The sequence below is a fragment of the Zalophus californianus genome, chromosome 1 (genome assembly GCF_009762305.2).
Source record: "Zalophus californianus isolate mZalCal1 chromosome 1, mZalCal1.pri.v2, whole genome shotgun sequence".
Classification (NCBI taxonomy): domain Eukaryota; kingdom Metazoa; phylum Chordata; class Mammalia; order Carnivora; family Otariidae; genus Zalophus; species Zalophus californianus.
This window is the reverse complement of record NC_045595.1, coordinates 149,534,921-149,557,048: the sequence shown is the minus strand read 5'-3', so window position 1 is coordinate 149,557,048 and position 22,128 is coordinate 149,534,921. Positions and strand designations below refer to the sequence as shown.

Below are 22,128 nucleotides of genomic sequence, written 5' to 3'. Positions count from 1 at the left end.
GACCTGAACACAGGGAGGAAGGCCAGAAACTGGGTATGTCCATCAGGTGTCTCCCCCTGAGGACTGAACCTGGAGTGGTAGCAGAGTGTTACCACTGAGGGTGGCTTGCCTCACTTCTGAAATCACATCCTATTTTAGGATGTGATTGGGCTCCTGACTGGGCCAGGAGCTTCCGGAGCAAAGTGTGGTGGAGAGGTGGGCATGAGGTCCTCACAACTCACTGATTCCAGACAGATGGGAAAGCTACCCTTTTCCCAAAAAACACTTCAAATGGGAGAAATGCTGGTTTGTAGAGAAGTTGAAAGGAGCCTGATACTGGGTTATAGAAGTTTGTAGAGAAGCTGAAGGGAGACATTTAGATGAAGTAGAGAAAGGGAAGTTCAGTCCAAAAATGTGATTGTGGGTTGTTACATCAAGATCAGCTGTGGTTGTGTGGCGGTGTTGCCCAAGAAAAGAGGCAGGACAGAATGAAAACAAAAGCAGTTATTTGGGGTCTTAGAATTTCAAATTCCAGGTACACAGATTTGGGCACCAACCCAAATATTGTCTCCCTAGGGAACGAAGCTCTGGGGTTTTTAAAGACAAAAGTGAAGGGTTGTGTATGTTGTTTACAAAGAATTTTGATTGGTGTTGGCAGCAGAAAACTAATCTTGGTTAAACCTAACTGGTTGCTAAGGTCATCTCTGAGCAGAGGTCAGTTATGTAGGAACTTGTAGGTGTTTATGCAGAGTCCTTGGAGCGTTTGCTGTATGGCTTAGTTCAGAAGTTCGTGGTTCCACCTAGCGAGGATGTGCATAAGGCCCACCTCCTTAATGGCCTCCCAGCTCTATTTAAAACCCCTGACATAAATGACTCCATTTCCTCTCACCTTTCACAGGTGGACTTGGCCACTTCCCAGGCCCTGAGAGGACATTTGCTTCATTGGAAGGAAATGCGCTTCAGGAGGTAGACACCCGTTGGAGATGAGAATTGAGAGAGAATAAGCACGCAGTGGGAGGGGGTAGGGTACAAAGTGAATAGGGACAAACCCATTTAGGAGAGAAGACAAGTACTCAAGTACTTCAGGGGCTGATGATGAGTAGCAATTTGCTTTTTCTAGAACTTTCTTTGTTTGGTTTTTAAGACCTGCCATCCTGATCCTCTGATAACTCCTTCCCAGTCCACCCAGGGTTGAAGAACAGGCTTTGAGTCTGAGCAGCTCTCGGACATTGCCGATAATTAAGTAAATTCTTGAAAGAAATACAGAAATGGCCAGATAAAACTTCCACTATAAATAAATGATTTCCAATTCCCTCTATTTCTTGGAAAATGATAATGTGAGGAAAAAGATAAACTGCTCAGTTCTGGAATCCCAAACTCTGGGGAAAGGAGGGGGTTGATATTAGTTGTAGCTTGGGGTGAGACACCCTGGGGCAAAGGGTCACCACTGTGTGGCTGAGAGCTGTGGCTGGCCCTTCCGTGTCCTCCCCGCCTCCCCTGACGGCGTGCAGGGTGGTTGGGACTGGATGATGCGCGCCACCTGCAGGCAGAAAGCTGGCGTCAGGGAGAAATACCCGAGTATTGTTCAGCCTGTTGCTGAGCAGGAATAAAAGTCCAGGCAGTAACCTCTCTTTGGCCCAGCTTTGGGTCTCTTAGAAGACGACATGGAAGGTCCAGTCCTGCAGGGGCAAGCAGCTCTAATTTAGGCTGTGTCTGAGACCTCACCACCTCCTTCACAGAGCAAACAGAAGCCGCCGTGGAGAAGTCCCACGGCTCCCCATCAGCGGTCATTCAGAATCACCTACTTCTGTTCTCCATCTCCGCCTCGCTTCTGGTGCAGTGGGAAAAGTGTTCCCTCCCACCTACTACTGCCTCCAGAATGCCCTCCCACCTCCTCCTACAACCTGTATCTTCCACCTGCCCTTCACTTTGTTCCACCAGTACTGAAGCATGCCTCAGACTCTTGCATCTTAAAAAATATTTTAAAAGCCAGAAAACAGAAATAACAGCCCCCCAATCCTATCACCCCATACACTGCTGCCTAACTCCTTCTGCCCTTTCACAGTCACACTTCTGGGAAGAGCTGACTATGCTTGGCTGCCTTCGCTTCCTTGCCTTCCTTTCAGACCTGCATCCACTGCCAGGTCCCTCTCCTCTCTCCTCACTGGAGACAGTGTTTGCGGCGGCCCGCAGTCCAAGGGACCTTGTCTTACATGATATATTGGCAGTGTTTGAATGAAAACCGCTCCTTCCCACTTGAAACACTCTTGTATTACAGGTCAAAGACACATACATTCTAGCCTTTTCTCTGGCCGCACCGCGGTGCTCCTGTCTGGTGGATGCCACTGTTACCTGGCCAGCCCCTCCAACCGTCCATGGATAACCATGGAGTCGTACTTGAGCATCTTTGCTCCCTGTCCACATCTTTCAGCAGGTCCTGCTGCTCTGCCTTCGATACCGACTTGGAATCTTACTCGTTCTCAGAAGGTCCTCCTCTGCCAGCACCCTGGTCTCAGCCACTCACTTGGGATGCTACGGTAGCCACGTGGCTGACCTCCCTGCCTTTACTCTAGCTACTGCACCGCAGTCGGAGTGGTTCTGTACCAGTCAGTTACATTATGGAACCCTCCCCACCTCGTCTCGGCCCTCCAAAATTTTCCTCTGGGTAAGTTAATAAAGGGAAATCTCACTAAAATGGAGCCGGGAGGCCAGAAGGGAGAGCTCTCATGGCATACCCCTCCACGTCATTCACAGGAAAAATTGACAATTATCGACCCCCACAGAAGAATCCTCAGTAGGAGAGCTCACCAGTAACAAGCCCCAAGAGGAACTCGCTTACCCTAACTCAGCCAATGAGAAACTGCCGTCACCCTGAACTCTTGCTTTTCCCCAATAGACTTGCCTTCAAAACCCCTCCCAACTTCCTCCTTCTTGTCCTCAACTTTGTTGGACTAGCTGATAATTTTTGCGGTAGTTTGCTCGTCCGAAATTGCAATTCTCTGTTATTCCCAAAGAAACCCATTTTGCTGGTAAAATAACGGACTTTTACTTTTAGCGTCAACATCCCCATCATCTTTAGGCCTCAGGTTACGTGTCACCTCCCCATAAATTCTCCCTGAGCTCCCACACCTGGGCTAGGAGGCCCTGCTAATTTGTTCCAGGAACACCTGTATATTCCCTCCAAGAGCACTTACTCCACCGCGTCCCCACAGCTTTGTGAGCTCAATGAGGGCAGGAACTGTGTTTGCTGAATCCATCCCAGGTGCATGGCACCTAGTGTATATTCCATAAAAAACTGGGAATGTACCACCCCCCTTCCTATATTTCTGGACATATAATATTAACAGATCAGGGAACAAAATGCAAAAGAAAAAAAAAGCCAGATACAATTCTGATCATTGTTTGGGGCTTATTTGGGGACTTCTTTGTACATTGTAAAGAATCACAGTTTGCCAAGCCATTTTATTTTCTTGTAAAACGTTGCCCTGCAGCAAAAATGAAGTTGTCTTTGTGTTTGTGCGTGGTCAAAGATGTGACTTGAAGGGGCAAGTGGCACACAGTGCCCGAGCTTAGGGACCCAAGTGCACAAAGGGCGCAGGACCAGTTGCTTGGAGTGGCGATGACCAATCAGCCTTCGCTGTGGGCCAGAGCTGAAGGTGAAGAACTGCGGGGGTCGACACACGGACTAGTTCAATCCTGGCACAGCTATTTACAGCCACAGGCAGAAACTAATGTCAGGGGAGGAGTTTTCTGGGAAATGAAACCGAAACCTAAAGGGACAAAGTTTGCCACACTCCGTCGGGGTAGGTCGGACAGCAGGGACAGATGAGCGGAGCTGAGGATGGCTGCGCTCGGCTCCTTCCCCCTGATGGTCGAAGGGTCCTGGGGCCCCGACCCCCCGAAGAACTTGAGCACCAAGTTGCAGATGTACTTCCAGAGCGCGAGGAGATCCGGAGGCGGGGAGTGTGAGGTCTTCCCGGAACCCGGCACCCGGTCCCGCTTCCTGGTGTTCTTCCATCTAGAGGACGGTGAGGGGTGTAAGGGTGGGCGTGAGAGGGGACAACCGCGGTCTTCCCTCAAGGTACCTAGGAACCGGGGCGCACAGCGGGAGATCCCGCCGGGCTCCGGCAGCAGCCTTAGGGGAGGGAAGGCGCGGGGCTGCAGACCCGACGAAGAGTGCGCGAGGGGCGATAAGCACTCCCAGGTGCTGCCTGGAGGTGGCGGTAGAACCGCGCAAGTGAGTTCTAACGCTAAACTTGGCAGCGCGTTGAAACGGAAAGGAGCTGACAGGCTGCTACACTCACCTCCTTTTACAAGGCGACCTACTGTGTTAGGGGCGGAGTTGCTATTCCATTGCAATGTTTTTCCTTCCTATTAAAGCAGCTGTTCTAGAACTCCAAAGATTGATGGGAGCACAATTTGAAGGGAAGAGAAAATTTCCAGAGAGAGTCACACATCTAGACTGATTCCTGAGGGCCAATTCCATTCCTGACAGGCAGGATATTGGGGAGGACTCTTCCGATGGGAGCACACTGCATGGACAGGTGCTGGGGGCAGGGAAGCACGGGCATCTTCAGGCAACACGCAGAGCGTCCTCAGGGAGGTTTGGGTTGAGTGGTGACTATGAATCCCTGTGTACAAGCAAGATCGGCAGAAGGGGGCTGAGAAATTTCAGAAGGCTAAGGGGAGGGGGTGCCTATATTTTAAAAATCTTAGGCCTTATGTTATTAAACCTCCTTCTTGTGAAGTGGTGGGGAGGAAATTAAGGCTAAGAGAAAGTTGGGTTGAGATGGTAGAGGACCTTGAATTACACCATAAGGACTATGAACTTTCCCCTAGGTAGGCAGGGGAGAGACATGTCAAATATACTTTAAGGAGATAAATTTGGTTGAAAATAAGTACCTTGACTTCTGTTGGGAGAGACCCTGGAAATCACAATTTTTAGGAGATCCATGCAATGTTCTAGGTGAGGACAGCTGAGTCCTTGAACCATGAAAATCAGCGTGGGGATGGAAGATATGTATTCGTGTACTATTCTGGATTTGGTAACTGAGGTCAATGCTCTGAGAGAGAGGGACAGAGAGGGAGAGCCCCCCTTTTCTTCAGTTATTTTTTAGGTGGGGGAAAAAGGTATTAAAGGAATGTGAGGAGTCAGCGGGATTTTCCTACAGGTCCTGAGATTCCCAGTGTTTCTGGGGTCACTTGGAGGAGGTATGAAAATGTCTAAAAGCACATTCGGTGTAAATATAGGAAGTTATTGGAGGGCTGCTTGCTGTTGATCAACACACAGAATCTTCATTGAGGGTGCGCTGGTACCTCTTCCCTCCATTTCAGGGTGGTCCTTGGACTGGGAGCAGGGGTGACATTCTGAGTTTAGGTGGGTTGGGAGTTTTGAGCTCCCCCCAACCCCCACCGCAGGCAGTTGAGCAGCTGAGTTCTCCCCCACCCTTGCTGTTAGCTTTAGGAAAGGGAGGATAAGCACCCACCCGATTATTACCTGCTGGGTCAAGAGACCACCAGGTCTGTAGTGAGAGGCCTGTGAGTTGCTGGTTCCGGAGCATGCGCTTTTTTCTTTGGAATCTCATAGGAAAGGAAGTGGACAAGCCCTGATTCTACCTTCCCGTCGCTGGATTTGGAGAAGCATTTGAGCCAGAGGAGAGGCAATGAGGCTTACCTGAGAGGAACTGGCATGCTCTAGGCAGAGATCCGGAAAGAAAGAAATGAAACCCAGAGAGGAGAGGGTTTCCCCAGCGAAGTGTGTGTGGGGGGAGGCAGGTGGGGGACAGGAGACCTACTAGGCTCAGAGCCCTTAGGAAAACAAAATACCAAGTTTTCCAAGGCCTCATTTCACCAAGGAATGCTCGGAAGGGCGGCTGTGCAATGTTAAGCCATTTCCCCTGGACTTCATTTTCCTCAAGGAGTTTTACCACTTTGATTGCAACTGTCAACATCATAAGGGCCTGGCCCTTAGGGACACTTACTTCTTTAGAATCCTCTTATCCTCCCGAGTGGTTCTCAAACTGGGACCATGGGCCTCTGCGTCTGGCTCGAAACAGACTAAACAGACCCAGTGCCTGCTGCCTCTTAGAGATTTAGGAACCCCGGGGGTGGGTGAGCGGGACTCCGCGTGTTTGACCAGCACTCCAGGAGGCCTGGTGTGCTAAGGGAAGCCCTGTTGTTTGTTGCCAACCCTGAATGAACAAAAAAGGGAGATGATTAGTAGAAAATACAAACAGCATAAAAATACCAACAGCGCAAAATACACTTTTGTGTCAATAACATCATTCTGTTCTAGCCCTGAACGCAGAAATGGTGACAGTCTCCCCCACAGGCTTCCTTCCTCTCATCACCCAGCGCACCTCCCCTACCTCTGTCCCCAGGCTGCTCCAGCGGCCCCTCTTGTGGTACCCCCAGCACAGACAACTCCAACTTAGTACAACTCGAAACCTTTCATGGACAAAGGCCCTGGGGGCGGGGGAGAGGGGTGTGTGTGGCAGGAAGTGCCTATTCAGTTTCAGTTTCCTACCAGAGGAGCTATTGCCCCAGTAACAGGTTGTCAGAAATTTGCTAACAATGGTTGACCGCCCCCCCCTCCCCCAGCGGTCCTGGTCCTGGGGCACTGGTTCTTCTGCAGGGATTCCCCCGCCCCCACCCCCACCCCAGGAAGTGGCCTCACTAGGTGCGGTGCACTGTGTAGCACTACTTTCTTCACATGATTCATGTAGCCAGAATGAGCCCAACAGCACTGCTCTGTAGAAATTAGTGTATAGCTGGGACACCTGGGTGGCTCAGTCAGTCAAGCTTCTGCCTTTGGCTCAGGTCATGATCTCAGGGTCCTGGGATCAAGCCCCACATCAGGCTCCCTGCTCAGTGGGGAGCTTGCTTCTGCCCCTCCCCCTGCTCATGCTCTCTCTCTCTCTTTCTCAAATAAGTAAAATCTTTAAAAAAAGAAGAAATTAGTGTATAGCAAACAGAAGTATTTGGAAGCTGTATCTTACTTTTAAATAGTTCACTCAATTTCTGAGAAGTCCAGTGTAAATTGACTTATTAAGCCCTGTTTCAGATGTGTGCATTTATCATCCTTTTGGGTCATAATCTGGCTTCTGATAATTTTCAGTCTGTTCGGGGTAAGGGAACCCATCTCCTCTTTGAGTAAAATTAAATGTCAGTGGTCTGAGGTTGGTGCAGAAGGGAGACTGTCCACTTGGGGAAGGGTGGCTGGACATCAGGGTTTCAGTTCTTTTTCCTCCCAGATTCCCCTTGTCCTTGTGGCAGGTCACTTACTCCCATTGCTACTGTCTGCTCTCTCGAAATCCTGGTGCCCTGCGTATTGTGCACTATCTCAGAACAGGCTTTTGCACTTAGATGCCTGGATAAGACTCTCCCAAAGTTTAGGGGATTATAAAAGGAATGCATCACAGAAGCCCACGACACTAGACAACTTGGCTTACAAAAATTGGCTTGTTCTCAGGCTTCAGGCTTCAGGGGTCTTATGGGGTCCTCAGCCCTCCCGCTAGCTTAGGACAGCCCCTCAGGAGTCCATGTGAAAACATTTGCTATCTCATAAAGAGTGAAAGTAGAGTCTGGCGTTCTTTCTCGTATTGTTTCTGGGACCCGTTTCTCAGTTGGCGTCCAGTGAAGGCCTCGCGTCTCCTGCCCTTTCGTGGATGATTGAGGTGGGAAAGCTATTCCAGCTCGTTCTTATGAAAGATTCCCTATATCCTCGGCCTCTCTGCTCATCCACACCGGCCTGCAAGATAGTGGCCCAACATTCACATCAGAGCCGCTCCTCTGGGAAGAGTAGGGCACTCTCAAAGGTTCCCCTTCACCCTGACCTCTTTGCACCATCTGACATGTTGAGCACGCCTCCTCCTCTAACTGGCTCCTTGCCGGTTCTCCATGGCCTGAGATGTGCTGATTTTCCTTTTCTCTCTCTGGCTGCTCCGGCTTATAATTATAAACTTACGCTTGCATAGCTCTTGTGGGTGTTACAAAATTCATTCACAGACACAGTTTTAAGGGAGGACACAGACTCAAGAAGTTAAGATATTTTCTCAATGTCACGCATATCGTTTTTGGCAGAGTTGGAATTTAAATCCAAGTCTTCGGACTCTTATGTTCACTGTTCAGTTTTTTCACTACAACCCAGCTGTCTCCTGTGCTAATTCTTTTTTTTTTTTTAATTTCTCCCATTCCTTCTTTCCTACTCCTTTTACTATTGGATGTGAGGCTCTTATCATCACAGGTTAAGGAACTGAATGAAATAGCTTTTTCACTAGGCTCCTGGCCATTGTGCTCTTGGTCACTCAAATTGCCTTCCTAAAATACAGCTTTCATCAGGCCACATCCCGGCACCCAGTCTTCACTGGGTTCACCATGAGGCATACTTTGATTATTTCCCTTCACTTATGGAATAAATATTGTTACCTTTCTTAGTGCCTCCTGAGCATTATGGACTGTACTAAGTCCTTTATAATGTTTTTTAATTTAATCCATGTAACACCTATATAAGACAGTCTTCATTAATTACTCATTAATAGACAAGAAGACTGAGACTTTGCAAGTAAGACTTATTAAGGAACATGCCCAGGGGTTAAAAAAAAATAAAGGTAAAGATGGGATTGAAACCCAGGTCTACTTGCTAAACTTTTCTTCTTTTCACCATACAAGGACTTGCTTGGGAAACTGACTAAGCCATTGATTGCAAATGATGAAGCCCTATGGAAATCATGGAATAATCTGGTGAATAAAGATTGCTTGACAGTTTCCTTTTTTTTTTTTTTCAGTTCGGCAAAGAGTTCTGGAGACAAAGAACCATGAGTTGCTATGGCCAGGAATGGGAGCATTCCAGTTAACTGTCCAGTTGCCTACAGCCCCACATGAAGTCCAGGATATCTTTGAGGGGGAAATTCCAACAAAGGTAAGTCAAGGCATGAGTAAAGGGAAGTAGGGTGTTCTGCCAAGCTGTGTGGGAAGGAAATCACAATATGGAGAATACAGTGGGATGAGAAGTATAAATCAAATTGGAATAGAAGGCACCTTACAGATGTGGAGGGGGTGAAAGCAGTCATGGGGAAGGTATGGAATAATGAAGGAGGGGGCGCTTTTTGTTTGATTTTAGACACTTTCTGAAAAGTCAGAATTTGCAGATGATAAGGCTGGTTTGAGATGTAAATTTTTGGGTTTGTTTGGGTGCTTTTAACCTGGAACTCGCTCAGTTTGTTTTATTTTTACATCATTTTGAGGGGACAGAGATCCATACTACCTGCGCTATCTCCTTGACTGTAAAATGGGACAGTAATCCAATCCTCGTTGGGTTGGTGGATCGTTGTGAGGATTAAATGAGACAATCTCTGTAAAGCACAAGGCATGGTGCTTGTTAATAGTAAACACTCAATAAACATTAAATGGGGAAAAGATTTAGGTGTTACCCCACACCCCAAGCACTTGGTGTTAATTGGGTTTTAGTAATTTGTGACTCATTTTTACCAGTGATTCTTGTGCTTAGTGGATATGTCATTACATGTGAGGTGCATTCAGCAGCGTAAGTGCCAGAGCTTTTTATTATTGTTTCTATTGGTCCGATGTCTCCGGTCCAGTCCCCGGGACAGTTTCTCAACGTAAAGAAATTATTAGTCATTTCTTGATGCTACTCTGTTGTTTATTGGATTTCAGGATTTGGAGACCAAAGAACATGTCAAAGAACCAGGTAAGGGCAAAGAACTGAGATGGCTGACCTTCGCTGGTGGTTTTGCTTTCATTAAAGATGGCGCTTGCAGGGCTCATCCTTCTTTTCTTGACTTCACAAAGCAGGGTGTGCTTAGCTTAGAGATGCCATCTGCATCTCTAAGAGATGCCATACTCACAGCCAGCTGTGCTGAGGGTGAGCACGGGGGGAGCCCCCTGAGATCTTAGGGCTCAGGTCAGAAGGATGGGAACAGATCTCTCTGTGGGGACTGGGAAACACCTTGCAATTGAAAGGAGGCGAAGAGGTGCCTGGGAGATGGTGATAAACTGACCTGTAGAGCCCACCTGTGCCCAACCGCCATCGAGAAGCAAGGACAAGATGTGTCATTGTGTGTCCTGTGTGGCTAAGTCAGTTTCCGAGCACTGGGTCTGGAGGGGGCTATCCTCTGGAGCCACAACAGGACGGTGGACAAAAGCTTCTAAGTGCTGGGTGCAGGATGTGGGTACAGCTCTTCTCCTCCTCTCTGCTGTAGGAAACAGCCGCTACCTCATAACCCTTGTGGACTCTGCAGCTTTCCTAGTGTCTGGGTGTTGGCCTGCTGTACCAGCTGCCACTTACTGAAGAGGCAGCGCGTTTTCCTGGCCAAGCATGCTCTTATAAAGGGGGAGAGATGTTGACCTGTGCTGAATGGCTGGACAAAGGAGATAAAGTGATACGTATATCTAGATCTTAGGGAACAGGAATTCCAAAAAAAAATGTGTAAATTATTATCCTCTAAAACTGACACTGTCTTGAGAACATGTTTCCATTTTTGCAACTTTCTCTTTTGAAAATGGCAGTAGGCTGAGAGCTGCCTTTACTTGGCAAACCGACTGGAGAGGGATGTATGGATTGTTTTTACCTAACACGGAGGCACTATTCAGCAGTAGAATCTAGGATTCAAGGTTTTCTTAAGAAGCTCATGATTCAGGACGCCTGGGTGTCTCAGTCGGTTAAGCGTCTGCCTTCAGCTCAGGTCATGATCCCAGCATCCTGGGGTCGAGTCCTGTATCAGGCTCCTTGCTCAGAGGGGAGCCTGCTTCTCCCTCTGCCTGCAGCTCCCCCTGCTTGTGCTCTCTCTCTCTCCCTCTCTGACAAATAAATACATCTAGGAAAAAAGGAAAAAGCTCATGATTGTTATGTGATAGGAATCTTTTGTCTGTTTAGAGTAATTACTGCTTTTTATTCTTCAGATATGAAACAGGCTCAAGTAACTTCCAGTGTTCATTGGGACTCCCTAAATCCTTATCTATTTTTGGAAAATGCCTTATGTGCTGTACCCTCAAGCCCAAATTTAGACCGGGAAGTGGTTTTATATTGGTACATTTATATTTGTACCATTTCCTGGGTCTAGACTTTAATCAAGTCTGTGTTTCTTATGATTTCATAGATTTTACCCTACTCTGTCTTGACTGATTTGTCAGCACTGTTTCAGATTTGCTCACAACACCAAGGATATTCTCAGGAAGAGCCATCCAGTCCCACTCCACCAATGGACTTTTCTTTGTCCTGGAGACTTTAGACTCATTTGCTGACCTGTTTTTACATGACTCAGACTCTAATGATAGTAAGCAGCCAGAAGTTGGGCCGTCTTTAACGAAGTACTTAATTGGCCCCTTTAAGAGACCTAAGAGGAGGTCCCTTGTCGAGTGGTTGCTCCACACTGAATCCTGACGGTGACCCTAAGGCTAGGACTTTTGAAATTAATTGGAGTGGTGTAGACAGTTTTCAGAACCGAGCAAAATCAGGGTGGAGGGTGGTTCCCTAATAGGTTCCCCATTTCAGGGCTGAGGAGAACAGAGAATACTGCACGCTGAGCGCACTGGGCATGCCCCAAACCCTGGGCATAAAGCTGAAGATGGGTAAGCAGTTGACAGAGGAAGAATAGATCAGTCAAGCCACACACCAACACCAGAGGGTGTGGGCACTGAGCTAATGTCCTGTTCCAGGCTCAGCTGAATTGGGCTGAGTCTGCAAGGTGGAAACCAGCAACTGGAAGAACCTGTAGAAGAGAGACATGCAAGAGCAGAGAGATACCGGTCACTTGTGGTCAGGAAATTCTGGCTTTTTCAACCCTGTATTTCCAGCCTGGACGCTCTTCTAAATTCCAGACCTCATGTCTGGCCTTCCTGTTGGAAAATATGTCAGAGCCACCATGTCAAAGCCACCTGTGCCATCTTCTTCCTCACACCCGTACCCTTTCTGTCTTCCTTCTTTCTCTTGAAGTACTCAACCAGTCTGCCCATCACCTACTGGAAACTTCAGTCATCTCTCTTCTTTAAGCCTTCGTGTATATTAGTCACAGAGCCTTAATAATTTTTTTTTAAGGTTTCCTCATCTGTCCCTCCCTCATACCAGGCTGCCATGATTACCTCACAAATGCAGCATGGCAGGAGCACCCTGCTTGGTCTCTCTGTATCTGATGTTCTTTTCCTTAAATCTGACCGGCCCTTTCACTATTGCTAGATACCCTGTCCTCCTTATCACAGAAACCTTCCACAACTCACCCTTACTGCCGACTGCAGGATAAAGTCCACGCCACGTTCTGGATGAAGCCAATTTTTCCGGCCTCATTTCTTACATCTACACCTAAGTGCTCCTTGAGCTTCATCGGTCAGACCACCATTTCCTAAGTAGTTTGGCGCAGTCATGGCCCTCTGCCTGTACTTCCGTGGCCCACAAGCCCCATCACCCCACTTCTCTCTATCTGAACTCTAGAGAGCTTTCAAGATCCATTCAGCTTCCCCTTTTCCTGAAGCCTTTCCAAAGCACCCCGTCGCCTTCTGTGTCTCTCGGACTCCTGGCTGGATTATTGATGCTCTTTATTTGGCAGTTCACAAAGCCTCTCTTGTGATGAAGCTTCTAATAGTCATACGGTTGTAAAACCATGTTGCTGGAAAGGCTCTTACCTAATTCAGTTCACCCAGGACTCCTTTGTAAAGAGACTTGCCTGAGGTCACATGGCTAAAGAGTGGCAGAGTCAGGGGTTGAACTCAGACAACCTCACCCCTAGCTCAGCAGTCCTTCTGCTTTGTCACACTTATCTCATTGAATGCTCTGTTATTATTGAATCCTTAAGCTATTTTTTATTTGGCATGAGTGCGTGGTGTTACATTCCACACATAACAGGAGTGTGTGTCAGGATCACCTAACTGCTGTAACAAACAACCCCCCAAATCATAGGTCAGTGTCGTCAGCAGTTGGGGAAGGGGGGGGGCTAGATTGCTTCGGGAATCCCAGGTTCCTTCCATCTTTTGACAAGATTACTTTTGATACATGGCCTCCAAAGTCACTGCAAAGGAGAATGGAAATTCACATAAAGGAGATTTGTACTTGCCAGGCGTGGAAGTGCAGTTCACACTTTCACCCCTATTCCATTAGCCACATGAACTCGGTTGTGGGAAGTCTGGGAAATGTTGCCCAGAAAGAAAACAAAATGGATTTGTTGAGCGTGTAGCATTTTACTCTTCCGTGATAAACATTTACAAATGTCAGTTCCTTTTGTCATTTGTCTTGTATACCTCCATTAGAAAACCTCTAAGTTCCTTATCTGATGTTTTCTGTATGCACCCCTCTCCACACCTCCAGTGCCTTGAACATAGTAAGGGCCCCAGTTGAACAGTCACTCACAGAATGTCTAAAGATTATATCATATGCATCAGGCTGCACTGGGCAAGCATAGAGTGGGATGGACCTGATGCATAGATGGAACTCACGAAGGGCCAAAAATGGAGAGGCACAAGCTGGCTGGGAGGATTGCTGTTCGGTGAGCTTGATGTATACATATAGCTCCCTAGGCCATTTTACTTTCTATGTGTGTTCCTTAGTCATTCAGCGAGTATCCTTTTTTATCTTCAGTGATGAAAACGTATTACTTTTCAGAGCGTAATATGTTACATGTCTTCAGATATTCTTGCTTTCCTCCAGTGGCCCAAGCAGTAAATCTCTGATTCACCGCTCTTGAGCCTCAAGTATATGCTAGGTACCAGCAATACAAGGATGAATAAACATGTCCCTTGCTTTTGAGAAGCTGAGTTCAGTAACTGTGTAAGGTGCTTGATGGAAGCATATGTCAAAGGCTACGAAAGACAGGTTCCTCAAAGAGACAAGGCAGAAAAGGGCATACTAAAAATCAAACTTAACAATAATAGTTAAATGTTACATTTGATTTTTAACTAAATTAAGCAAAAAGCCTTCTCAGATATTTTTTTATTTGACTTAGCCAAGAATAGAAAAGGAAAGAGGAAAGCGTCTTATGATAATTTGCTAAGACCATGATAGACAAATGTAACATCTTGTACCTCTTTTGTCCTTTTAAAATCAGGTGTGTCAGAAGAACTGGATACAAGACTTTCTCCCAGTAGAAGATCGGAGAAAATGGAAGATACCTCAGAAGAGTGTGAAAATACTGCCTCTTTGGTTGCATTTGAAAATCTCAAGGCAAATGTAACCGATATAATGTTAATCTTGATAGTGGAGAATATAACTGGCCTGTCCAATGATGCTTTTCAAGTGGAAGTAATACGAGATTTTGACGTTGCTGTAGTTACCTTTCTAATGCATGTGGGTAAGATCAAATGATACTGCATTTGCCAATCTTCTTTGCACCCCACTTTGGGATTTGAGACACCCAGTTAATGGAATGTCTCTGAAAGCTTGACTTTTTCTCGTAGCTAGTAAGAGAGGACTCCAGGTTAATATAGATGCTTTTTTACTTTGAAAGAGAAGCAAATTTGTTTTAAAATGAAATTCTGGTATGTTCAGTAAATCAGACTTCATTGTATGAGGGTGTGTGTGTGTGTGTGTGTGTGTGTGTGTGTGAGAGAGAGAGAGAGAGAGAGAGAGAGAGAAAGAGAGAGAGAGACAGAGAGACAGAGAGACAGAGATAACACACCCAAATAGAAATCTAAAGTCTAAGGTTATAAAAGTGATTCCAAACAGAAGACTCAGCAATTTCACATGCGTTATCTCACTGGGAGAAGTAAATACTGATCTGTGTTACCAAACTGGATTTATTGGAAAGTGGTAATGCTGATAATAGCAGACACTCATATAGAGATACTGTAAGTCGAGTACTGTGCTAAGCTCATTACATGTGTTAATTCATTTGTTCCTTTTGACAACCTTTTGAGATCATTGTTATTCCTCCTCATTTTACAGTTGAGGAGACAGAGGTGCAGAGATGCTAATAAATTCTTGGATTTGAACCCCGTGGCCCACCTCTACACAGCCTCTTCTCTTATGTCCTTTACCATGTATTTCCTCAGTACTTTCATGGTCATCCCACATGCAGGAGAGGAAGTGCATGGGATGCAGGAAATGAGTGCTCTTCAAGGTCCATGTGAGGAGTCATGTCCAGAAGGACGAGGCAGTTTTCCAATCCGAGCCCTCACTCTTCCATGGCCATGGTAGGAGGATGGTCATGAAGTCAAAATTCTAGCTCCACCATTTGACTAATTTTCAGAGCTTGTCCAAGTTACTCCCCTCTGTACTTGACTTCTCTCCTCCATAGACTAGAGGAAAAAATACCTTCCTGATACAGCTTTTAAGAGGATTAAATGAGGCAATGTGTGCAAAGCTGCTCTTAATATAGTCCCTGACGCATGGTAAGGACTCAATGAAGGGAGCTATTCTCATGTCAGATTTATAATTATTTCTTAAAAAGGAAAAACTGAGTGGACTTGCTTTTGTTCATTAATCAAAAATCTTGAACACCTACTATGTGCCAGGCACTTGTTTAGTGCTGTGGGTAGAGAGATGAATAATTCTTAGTTCCTGATCTTGAGGAACTCCTATGGAGTTGGAGACCCATATGTAAATGAAAAATGAAGCCGGGAGAGAAGCTGCCTCCCTCCGCTGAGAACAGCAGGCTGTGGGGAATGGGAGGAAAGGGGATCCAGACAAGGTGGCTTGGTTTTGCCTTGCTTACTCCCTTCTGTGAAGTTTATCCTCCACTGGTCCCGGTCTCCCAGGTCCCCAGTACACTGTTATTTCCTGCCACTGCTCTTCTCTTCGCGGGAAATGTTTCCTCTCCTAATCTATAGGCTAAACTCTGCTCTGTCCTTCAAAACTTGGATCAGCAACCAGTTACTCTGACAATCCTTGTGGGATTCCCAGATTTGTCTTCCTGCATCATCTGATCCCACAATAGGCCGTTTGTGTGCTTTCAAGACCCGCCCCCCCCCAACTCCTGGATGGTGAATTTTCTTTTTTCTTTCTATTTTTTTTTTTAAGATTTTATTTATTTATTCGACAGAGAGAGAGAGACAGCGAGAGAGGGAACACAAGCAGGGGAAGTGGGAGAGGGAGAAGCAGGCTCCCCGCGGAGCAGGGAGCCCAAGGCAAAGTGGGGCTCGATCCCAGGACCCCGGGACCACGACCTGAGCCGAAGGCAGACGCTTAACGTCTAGGGGCCCAGGCGCCCCTAGATGGTGAATTTTCAACGACTTGTTATATTCATCTCTCTATCGCCAGATCCTAGCACAGTGCCTGGCACATGATGAGCCCACCGTTGATATTTATTAATTTGAACGAGATAATCAGGCTGAGTCCTGAAAGAGAAATGGGACAAGATTAAAAAAAAAAAAATTGGAGAAGGGCATTTCAGGTACAGGTAAGTATATACAGCGGGGCAAAAGAGAGTAGGGTTTTCAAAATAATGACTAGTTTTTGTGGCGACAAGGAAGATAAAATGAATGGCAAAGAATAACCAGAGGTGATGTTTGGAAATCAGTTTGGAGTCAAATAGCCAACCCAGGGCATTTTAAGCCTAGCTAAGGAGCGTGAACTGATGTCTGCGGGTAATGGGGAGCCACTGTAGGACTTGAGAAAGGGGGGGAGTGAGGAGATTTGTACTGTAGACAGAGCACTCAGGTAGGACGTCAAGGGGTTTGGAGAGAGCTGTGCCTGCAGGCAGGGACACAGCTCTGTGGCAGGATGCCAGGTAAAACGTTCACATGTATGTTACTGCTCAGAGACCGGGAGTTGTAAGCATGTAAATTCTCATAAAGAAATGAAAATCTTGGGGTGCTTGGGTGGCTCGGTGGGTTAAGCATCTGCCTTCGGCTTGGGTCGTGGTCTCAGGGTCCTAGGATGGAGCCCCACGTTGGGCTCCCTGCTCGGTGGAGCCTGCTTCTCCTTCTTCTCCCCACTTGTGTTCTCTCTCTCTATCTCTGTCACTATCTGTGTCTCTCTCTCAAATAGGTAAATAAAATCTAAAAAAAAAAAAAAAGAAATGAAAATTTTGCCTCTAAAAATTGAGTGCTTAGCTATCTCCTTTATCTCAATTAATATTCAGACAATTTCTTCTGTACAACATAAAGGTATGATCATAATTTTCTAATGGATGGATGGATTGATTGATTGATTTTGATTTGTAGATGCTGTGAAATTTGTTGATGATTGTCCCAGGCACCACTCAGTGAAACAACTCCAGCTTTCTCCAAGACTTCTGGAAGTGACGAAAACAATCAGGGTTGAAAACCTGCCACCTGGTGTGGATGACTATAATCTGAAATGTTTATTTGAAAATCCTCAAAATGGAGGAGGAAGAGTTGCCAGTATTGAGTGTTTGCCTGAAGAGAATTCGGCTCTGATTGAGTTTTTTGACAAAAAAGGTAATATCTATGAGCCTGATTTTGTGAACCTACCTGACATGATCTAAGCCCTTTTAGCAGATCTTGCAGCAGTTGAGTTCTGATGCATTTTATTCTTTATTCATAAATTTCACCGGAAATCCAATTAGTCATCCTGCTCATCTGGGATGATCGTTAGTGAGTCCAGTGATTTAAACTTTAGAGAAGCAGGGCCGAGTTTTGAAAGATATAAGGAGGTTCTCTCATGAGTCTCTGCCTATAGTGAAAAATCCATAATTCTTAGACTCTTTGAAATACTGTATTAAAAAAATATATGATCTGTGTTTTAGCTGTCTACTTGGTAGAAATTATCAAGTTCATCCCAACAAGGCTAGGTAAAGAAATACTCAGAAACACATATACTTCCTATAAAGTATCACTACTTACCGCTTTCACGTGTCAGTCTCATCATTCAGAAATTCATAGGGGTGGTTAATGGCATCCAGTGGATGCCTGCTGGATTGTTCTTTGCAGCAATCCCGTGAAAACCATGTTGAGCTAAACCTCAGGGAAACACTTCTAAGGGTTTTGCCAGTAGAAGTGGCAGGAGGGGATTATAGCAGGGACAAGGGGAGGTGCAGGACTTACTGAATCCGAGGCCCCAGGGCCTGGGCTCTCCAATGACCATGAAGTGATCTTGTTTGCAACCCCTGGTAAAGGGGCAAGAGCGGGGCTTTGGGGTTAGACAGACACTGACTCAAATCTTAGCTCAGGTATTTGTCCTTTACATCACCCTATTTGAGTTACCTAACCTTCCCTAGCCTCAGTTTTATCATTTGTAAATAGGGACGATAATAATCATGTCTCTATCTCAAAGGGTTGCTGAGAAGCTTAAATAAATAAATATACGGAAAGCACTTAGAAAGGTGTCTGGCACATGGTCAGCTCTGATAATTACTATGATGCTCCTCCTCTTAGAGGTATTAACGGAATCTAAATCAGCTATGAAGCCTGAAACTGTGAGGCTGTACAAGAAGCAGCAAATAGCATGATTCTGACATGAGCTTTGCTTTGAGCACCGGAGTATTCTTTACACTGGGCAAACATTACCCCCATATTTGTAAACAAATTCTTATCTATTTGTTAACCTAGTGGTGATATAGAAGTGTTACCAGGAAACAGAAAATAGAATTTACTTAACAGAATTTCAACTGAAATTCTGGAAATCATAGAGTGATCTTGGTTGGAAAGTATTCCATTAAGCAATGGATAACTATGTAGGAGTAATAAAAATCAATTTATATCTGAGCACTTTGAGAGTAGAGCTGCTTTTTCATAGCATGTTATAACATCCAAGTTCTACAATCATTAGGATTTTTTTTCCCTAATAGAATAGTGTTGTTTTTTTTTTTTCACTTGAAACATACCACACTGGGGTTACTTTATTTTATTTCTTTCCTCTTAAGTGTTACACACCATCCTGACCAAGAAACTAAACCTCAATAACATGCCACTCTCTGTGTTTCCGTACTATTCCTCTTTGGGCACGGCCTTGTATGGAAAGGAGAAACCTCTGATCAAGCTTCCAGCACCATTCAGAGAATCATTCGCTCTTCCCTTATGGAAGTTCTTACAGAAAAAGAAGCATCTGATTGATGAGATAAATGACGAAGCGAGACATTGTCACTGTGATCTAATATGGTCCGAACTCAGGAGTGAAGTTACCATCAGACCTGCAACCACATTATTCTGTCTTGGTAGACTGAGAATCAGGAGCTGGAAGGAAGACGTTTCCACGGCATTCTCTAGCATCAGGTCTAAATATAAAGTTACCCCCTTTAAAGTGGATCCCATAGTGTGGGACACCATAAAAAAGAGTGTAGAAGACGACAGGATTTTGATTGAATTTGATACACTTACGGGGATTGTAACCTTAGTAGGGAAATCAGAGGATGTACAGAACATTGAGCCACAAATCAAGGAATTAATAGAAAGTACCACTCAAAAAATTAAAAGAGAAGAGCAAAGTCTAAAGGAAAAAGTGGCCGTTTCTCCAGGAAGGTATTCTCTTTTGTGTCACAGCGATGTCCTGGAGCGTCTCCGCACTGAGTGCCCAGAGATGGAGATTTGTTATGATGAAGTTTCTCAACATGTGTGCTTCAAAGGCCCCTACACAGATGTGTATAAAGCAAAGTGTGAAATACAGAAAAAGATGTACACCATGGTTCAAAAAAGCATCCAGCTTCCCCCTGAGATTTTCCAGTTTTTGCAAAAAGGAGACTGTATAGAATTCTCTAAGTCTCTTTTGATGGCACAGAAAATTCTTGCAGTTTATGAGCTGGAGGGTAAAAATGTTCTCTTAATCGGCTATTCCTCTGAAGTCCTATTAGATGCTGAAAAGCAAATGGTCAGTGCCTTAAGTTATAAGCGCATCAACATTGAGGACAGGGACATTCTTAATGGCAAGAAATGGAAAGGGCTCACCCACAGTTTGCATAAGAGACATAATTCCTCCTCAAAGACTGTAATAATCGATGAGTTAACTTCAAAAACCAAAGCTGAGGTCATCATCGCGGGCTGTGTGAGAGAAGTGAATGAATCCTATAGCTTGCTTTTGGACTTTGTGGAAAAACACGTGAAAATCGAGAGATTGGTTGAAATAGAGCCTCCCGTAATCATCGATTATTTAAGGATAGAAAAAAAACCATTCTGGCAAAAGATAAAGACGACAAATGTTCAGGTAACTTTCAATCTTGAGAATAAACAAAAAGGCATTTTACTAACTGGGCCAAGGGCCAAAGTCCTGGAGGGCGTGAGCATCATCAAGCAAGCCTTGGGTTCCGTCTGTATTGAAAGCATCCATATTGATAAGCCATTGGTCAGCCAGTTCTTCCAGGAGAAAGCACAGTATTATAAAAGAGAGGTCAAACGGTTATTTGGATGTTCCATTGACCTACAGGAGAATGGAGGGGAGAAGGAGGGAGGCGGCACGGATGGGCAGAAGTGCTTGTCGCAGGTAGAGCTGGCCCCCGGAGTCTCACTGAAGGTGCCGCAGAGCAACTTGTTGCAGGTAGAGCTGGCCCCCGGAGTCTCGCTGATGGTGCAGCAGGGCGACTTGACCCAGTTTCCTGTCGAGGTGGTGGTGAGCAGCACCAGTGAGGACCTGCAGCTCTGCAGCAGCCTGGCGGCGGCTCTTTCCAAAGCAGCCGGCCCTGAGCTCCAAGAGGACTGTAACCAGATAGTGAAGAAAATGGGCAAGATCCTCCCCGGCAGCGCCATCATCTCGAAAGCAGGCAAACTCCCATACCGCCATGTGGTCCATGCGGTGGGGCCCCGGTGGAAGGAGGACGAGCACCTGAAGTGCATGCTCCAGTTAAAGAGAGCTGTAGAAGAAAGTCTCCGTTTGGCTGAAACACACAGGTGCCGGTCCATAGCCATCCCGGCCATCAGTTCTGGAGCTGGTGGCTTTCCCTTAGCCCGGTGTGTGAGGACGATTGTTTTGGCTATCAAGAAGAACTTCCAGTTTAAGCAGGATGGACACACCTTGAAAGAGATTTACCTTGTGGATACAGCTGAGAAGACTGTCCAGGCCTTCGCGGAAACTGTGAAAACTGTATTTGAGAACTCCCTGCCTCCTACGGCTCCCAGGCCCAGTATACCGCAGACGGTCCAGCCCGTCTCGACCAACGTTCATGGACACAGTCAAATTCTGTTGTCCCAGGGAAACCTGAGGATCCTGCTGGTGAAAGGAGATGTGCAGAGCGCCACGGTGAGTGTCCCTTCTGTCCTTGCCTGCCGAACACCTGCCACGGTGCTGCAACTCCAGCCAGCCTGTTGCCCAAGGCAGACTAGGACCCAGGGGAAGAATCCCATGCCCTCCCTCCAAGCCTCAGAAGCGGTTTCCTCAGAAGACTGGGCGGCTTTACTGAGGCATTTACCCACAGAGATTGGCCACTCTATTGTGGGAACTGCAAGTGTACTCAGATCACGGGGTTTCCAGTAAATGCAAAAACTCACAGTACTCTCTTACGTTTATACATGTATACTTTTTCAGTGCCTTTATACCCGTCACATTTTGGCAAATCTAAGGTTAATTTCCCGTCAAATTTGCTGAGGGCAGATACAGACAAATTAGAGCATCTGATGTGGGCAGAGGATGGGAATCTTGTCAATGGTGCCGAACCAGGGTGAACTACACTCCTCCTCGGTGACCCAGGCAGGGCAGCCTTGAATAATCACTTGGTCACATTTCTTCTCCTCTCTTCTCTTGGTGTCTTAATTGAGCCCGATTTAGAAAAGCTCTGTCGGATCAAAGCAGTCTGCTCACAGCTCAGACCTACCTGGTGGCTAGGTCGTTAAGCGTCTGCCTTCTGCTCAGGTCATGATCCCAGCGTCCTGGGATCGAGCCCTGCATCGGGCTCCCTGCTCAGCGGGAAGCCTGCTTCTCTCTCTCCCTCTCCCCCTGTTTGTGTTCCCTCCCTTGCTGTGTCTCTCTCTCTGTCAAATAAACAAAAAATCTTTAAGAAAAAAACCCAAAACCCTACCCAGTATATGTTCCCACTGGTCCCCTCCCAAATGACTGCCCCCGCCTCCCTCTCCCTGCTGCCCTGATTCCTATTTCCCAGACCCCACAAGCCATGCCTCTGCACTCCTTCAGAGACCGTATACTATCTACATCTTGCTTTATATCTCCGTTGTCCTGGAGTGTTATTTAAATAAGTATCTAGTAACCCTTTGCCTTGGGTGGCATTTCAATCTCTGAAATTAATCATCATCGTTTCTCCCCTATAGTGCCAAACCCAGGGGCTCAAATACAGTGATCCTTGATGAATGCTCTTTGTTAGTATC

At 46.1% G+C, this 22,128-nt stretch overlaps 1 protein-coding gene across 4 annotated transcripts in view; it reads left to right on the top strand.

The window, feature by feature from the left end:
- Positions 1-3,761: 3,761 nt before the first annotated feature.
- PARP14 (poly(ADP-ribose) polymerase family member 14) overlaps positions 3,762-22,128 on the top strand; it is a 40,721-nt gene continuing 22,354 nt past the window's right edge. For all 4 annotated transcript variants that reach the window (XR_003518076.2, XM_027584170.2, XM_027584172.2 and 1 more), the window contains exons 1-6: positions 3,762-4,007; positions 8,766-8,899; positions 9,655-9,688; positions 14,031-14,273; positions 17,086-17,322; positions 18,747-21,049. Coding sequence is in view for 3 of the 4 variants with exons in the window: in XM_027584170.2 (XP_027439971.1) it covers positions 3,821-4,007; positions 8,766-8,899; positions 9,655-9,688; positions 14,031-14,273; positions 17,086-17,322; positions 18,747-21,049 (3,138 nt within the window). In the remaining variant the exon portion in view is untranslated. The remainder of the gene's footprint in view (positions 4,008-8,765; positions 8,900-9,654; positions 9,689-14,030; positions 14,274-17,085; positions 17,323-18,746; positions 21,050-22,128) is intronic.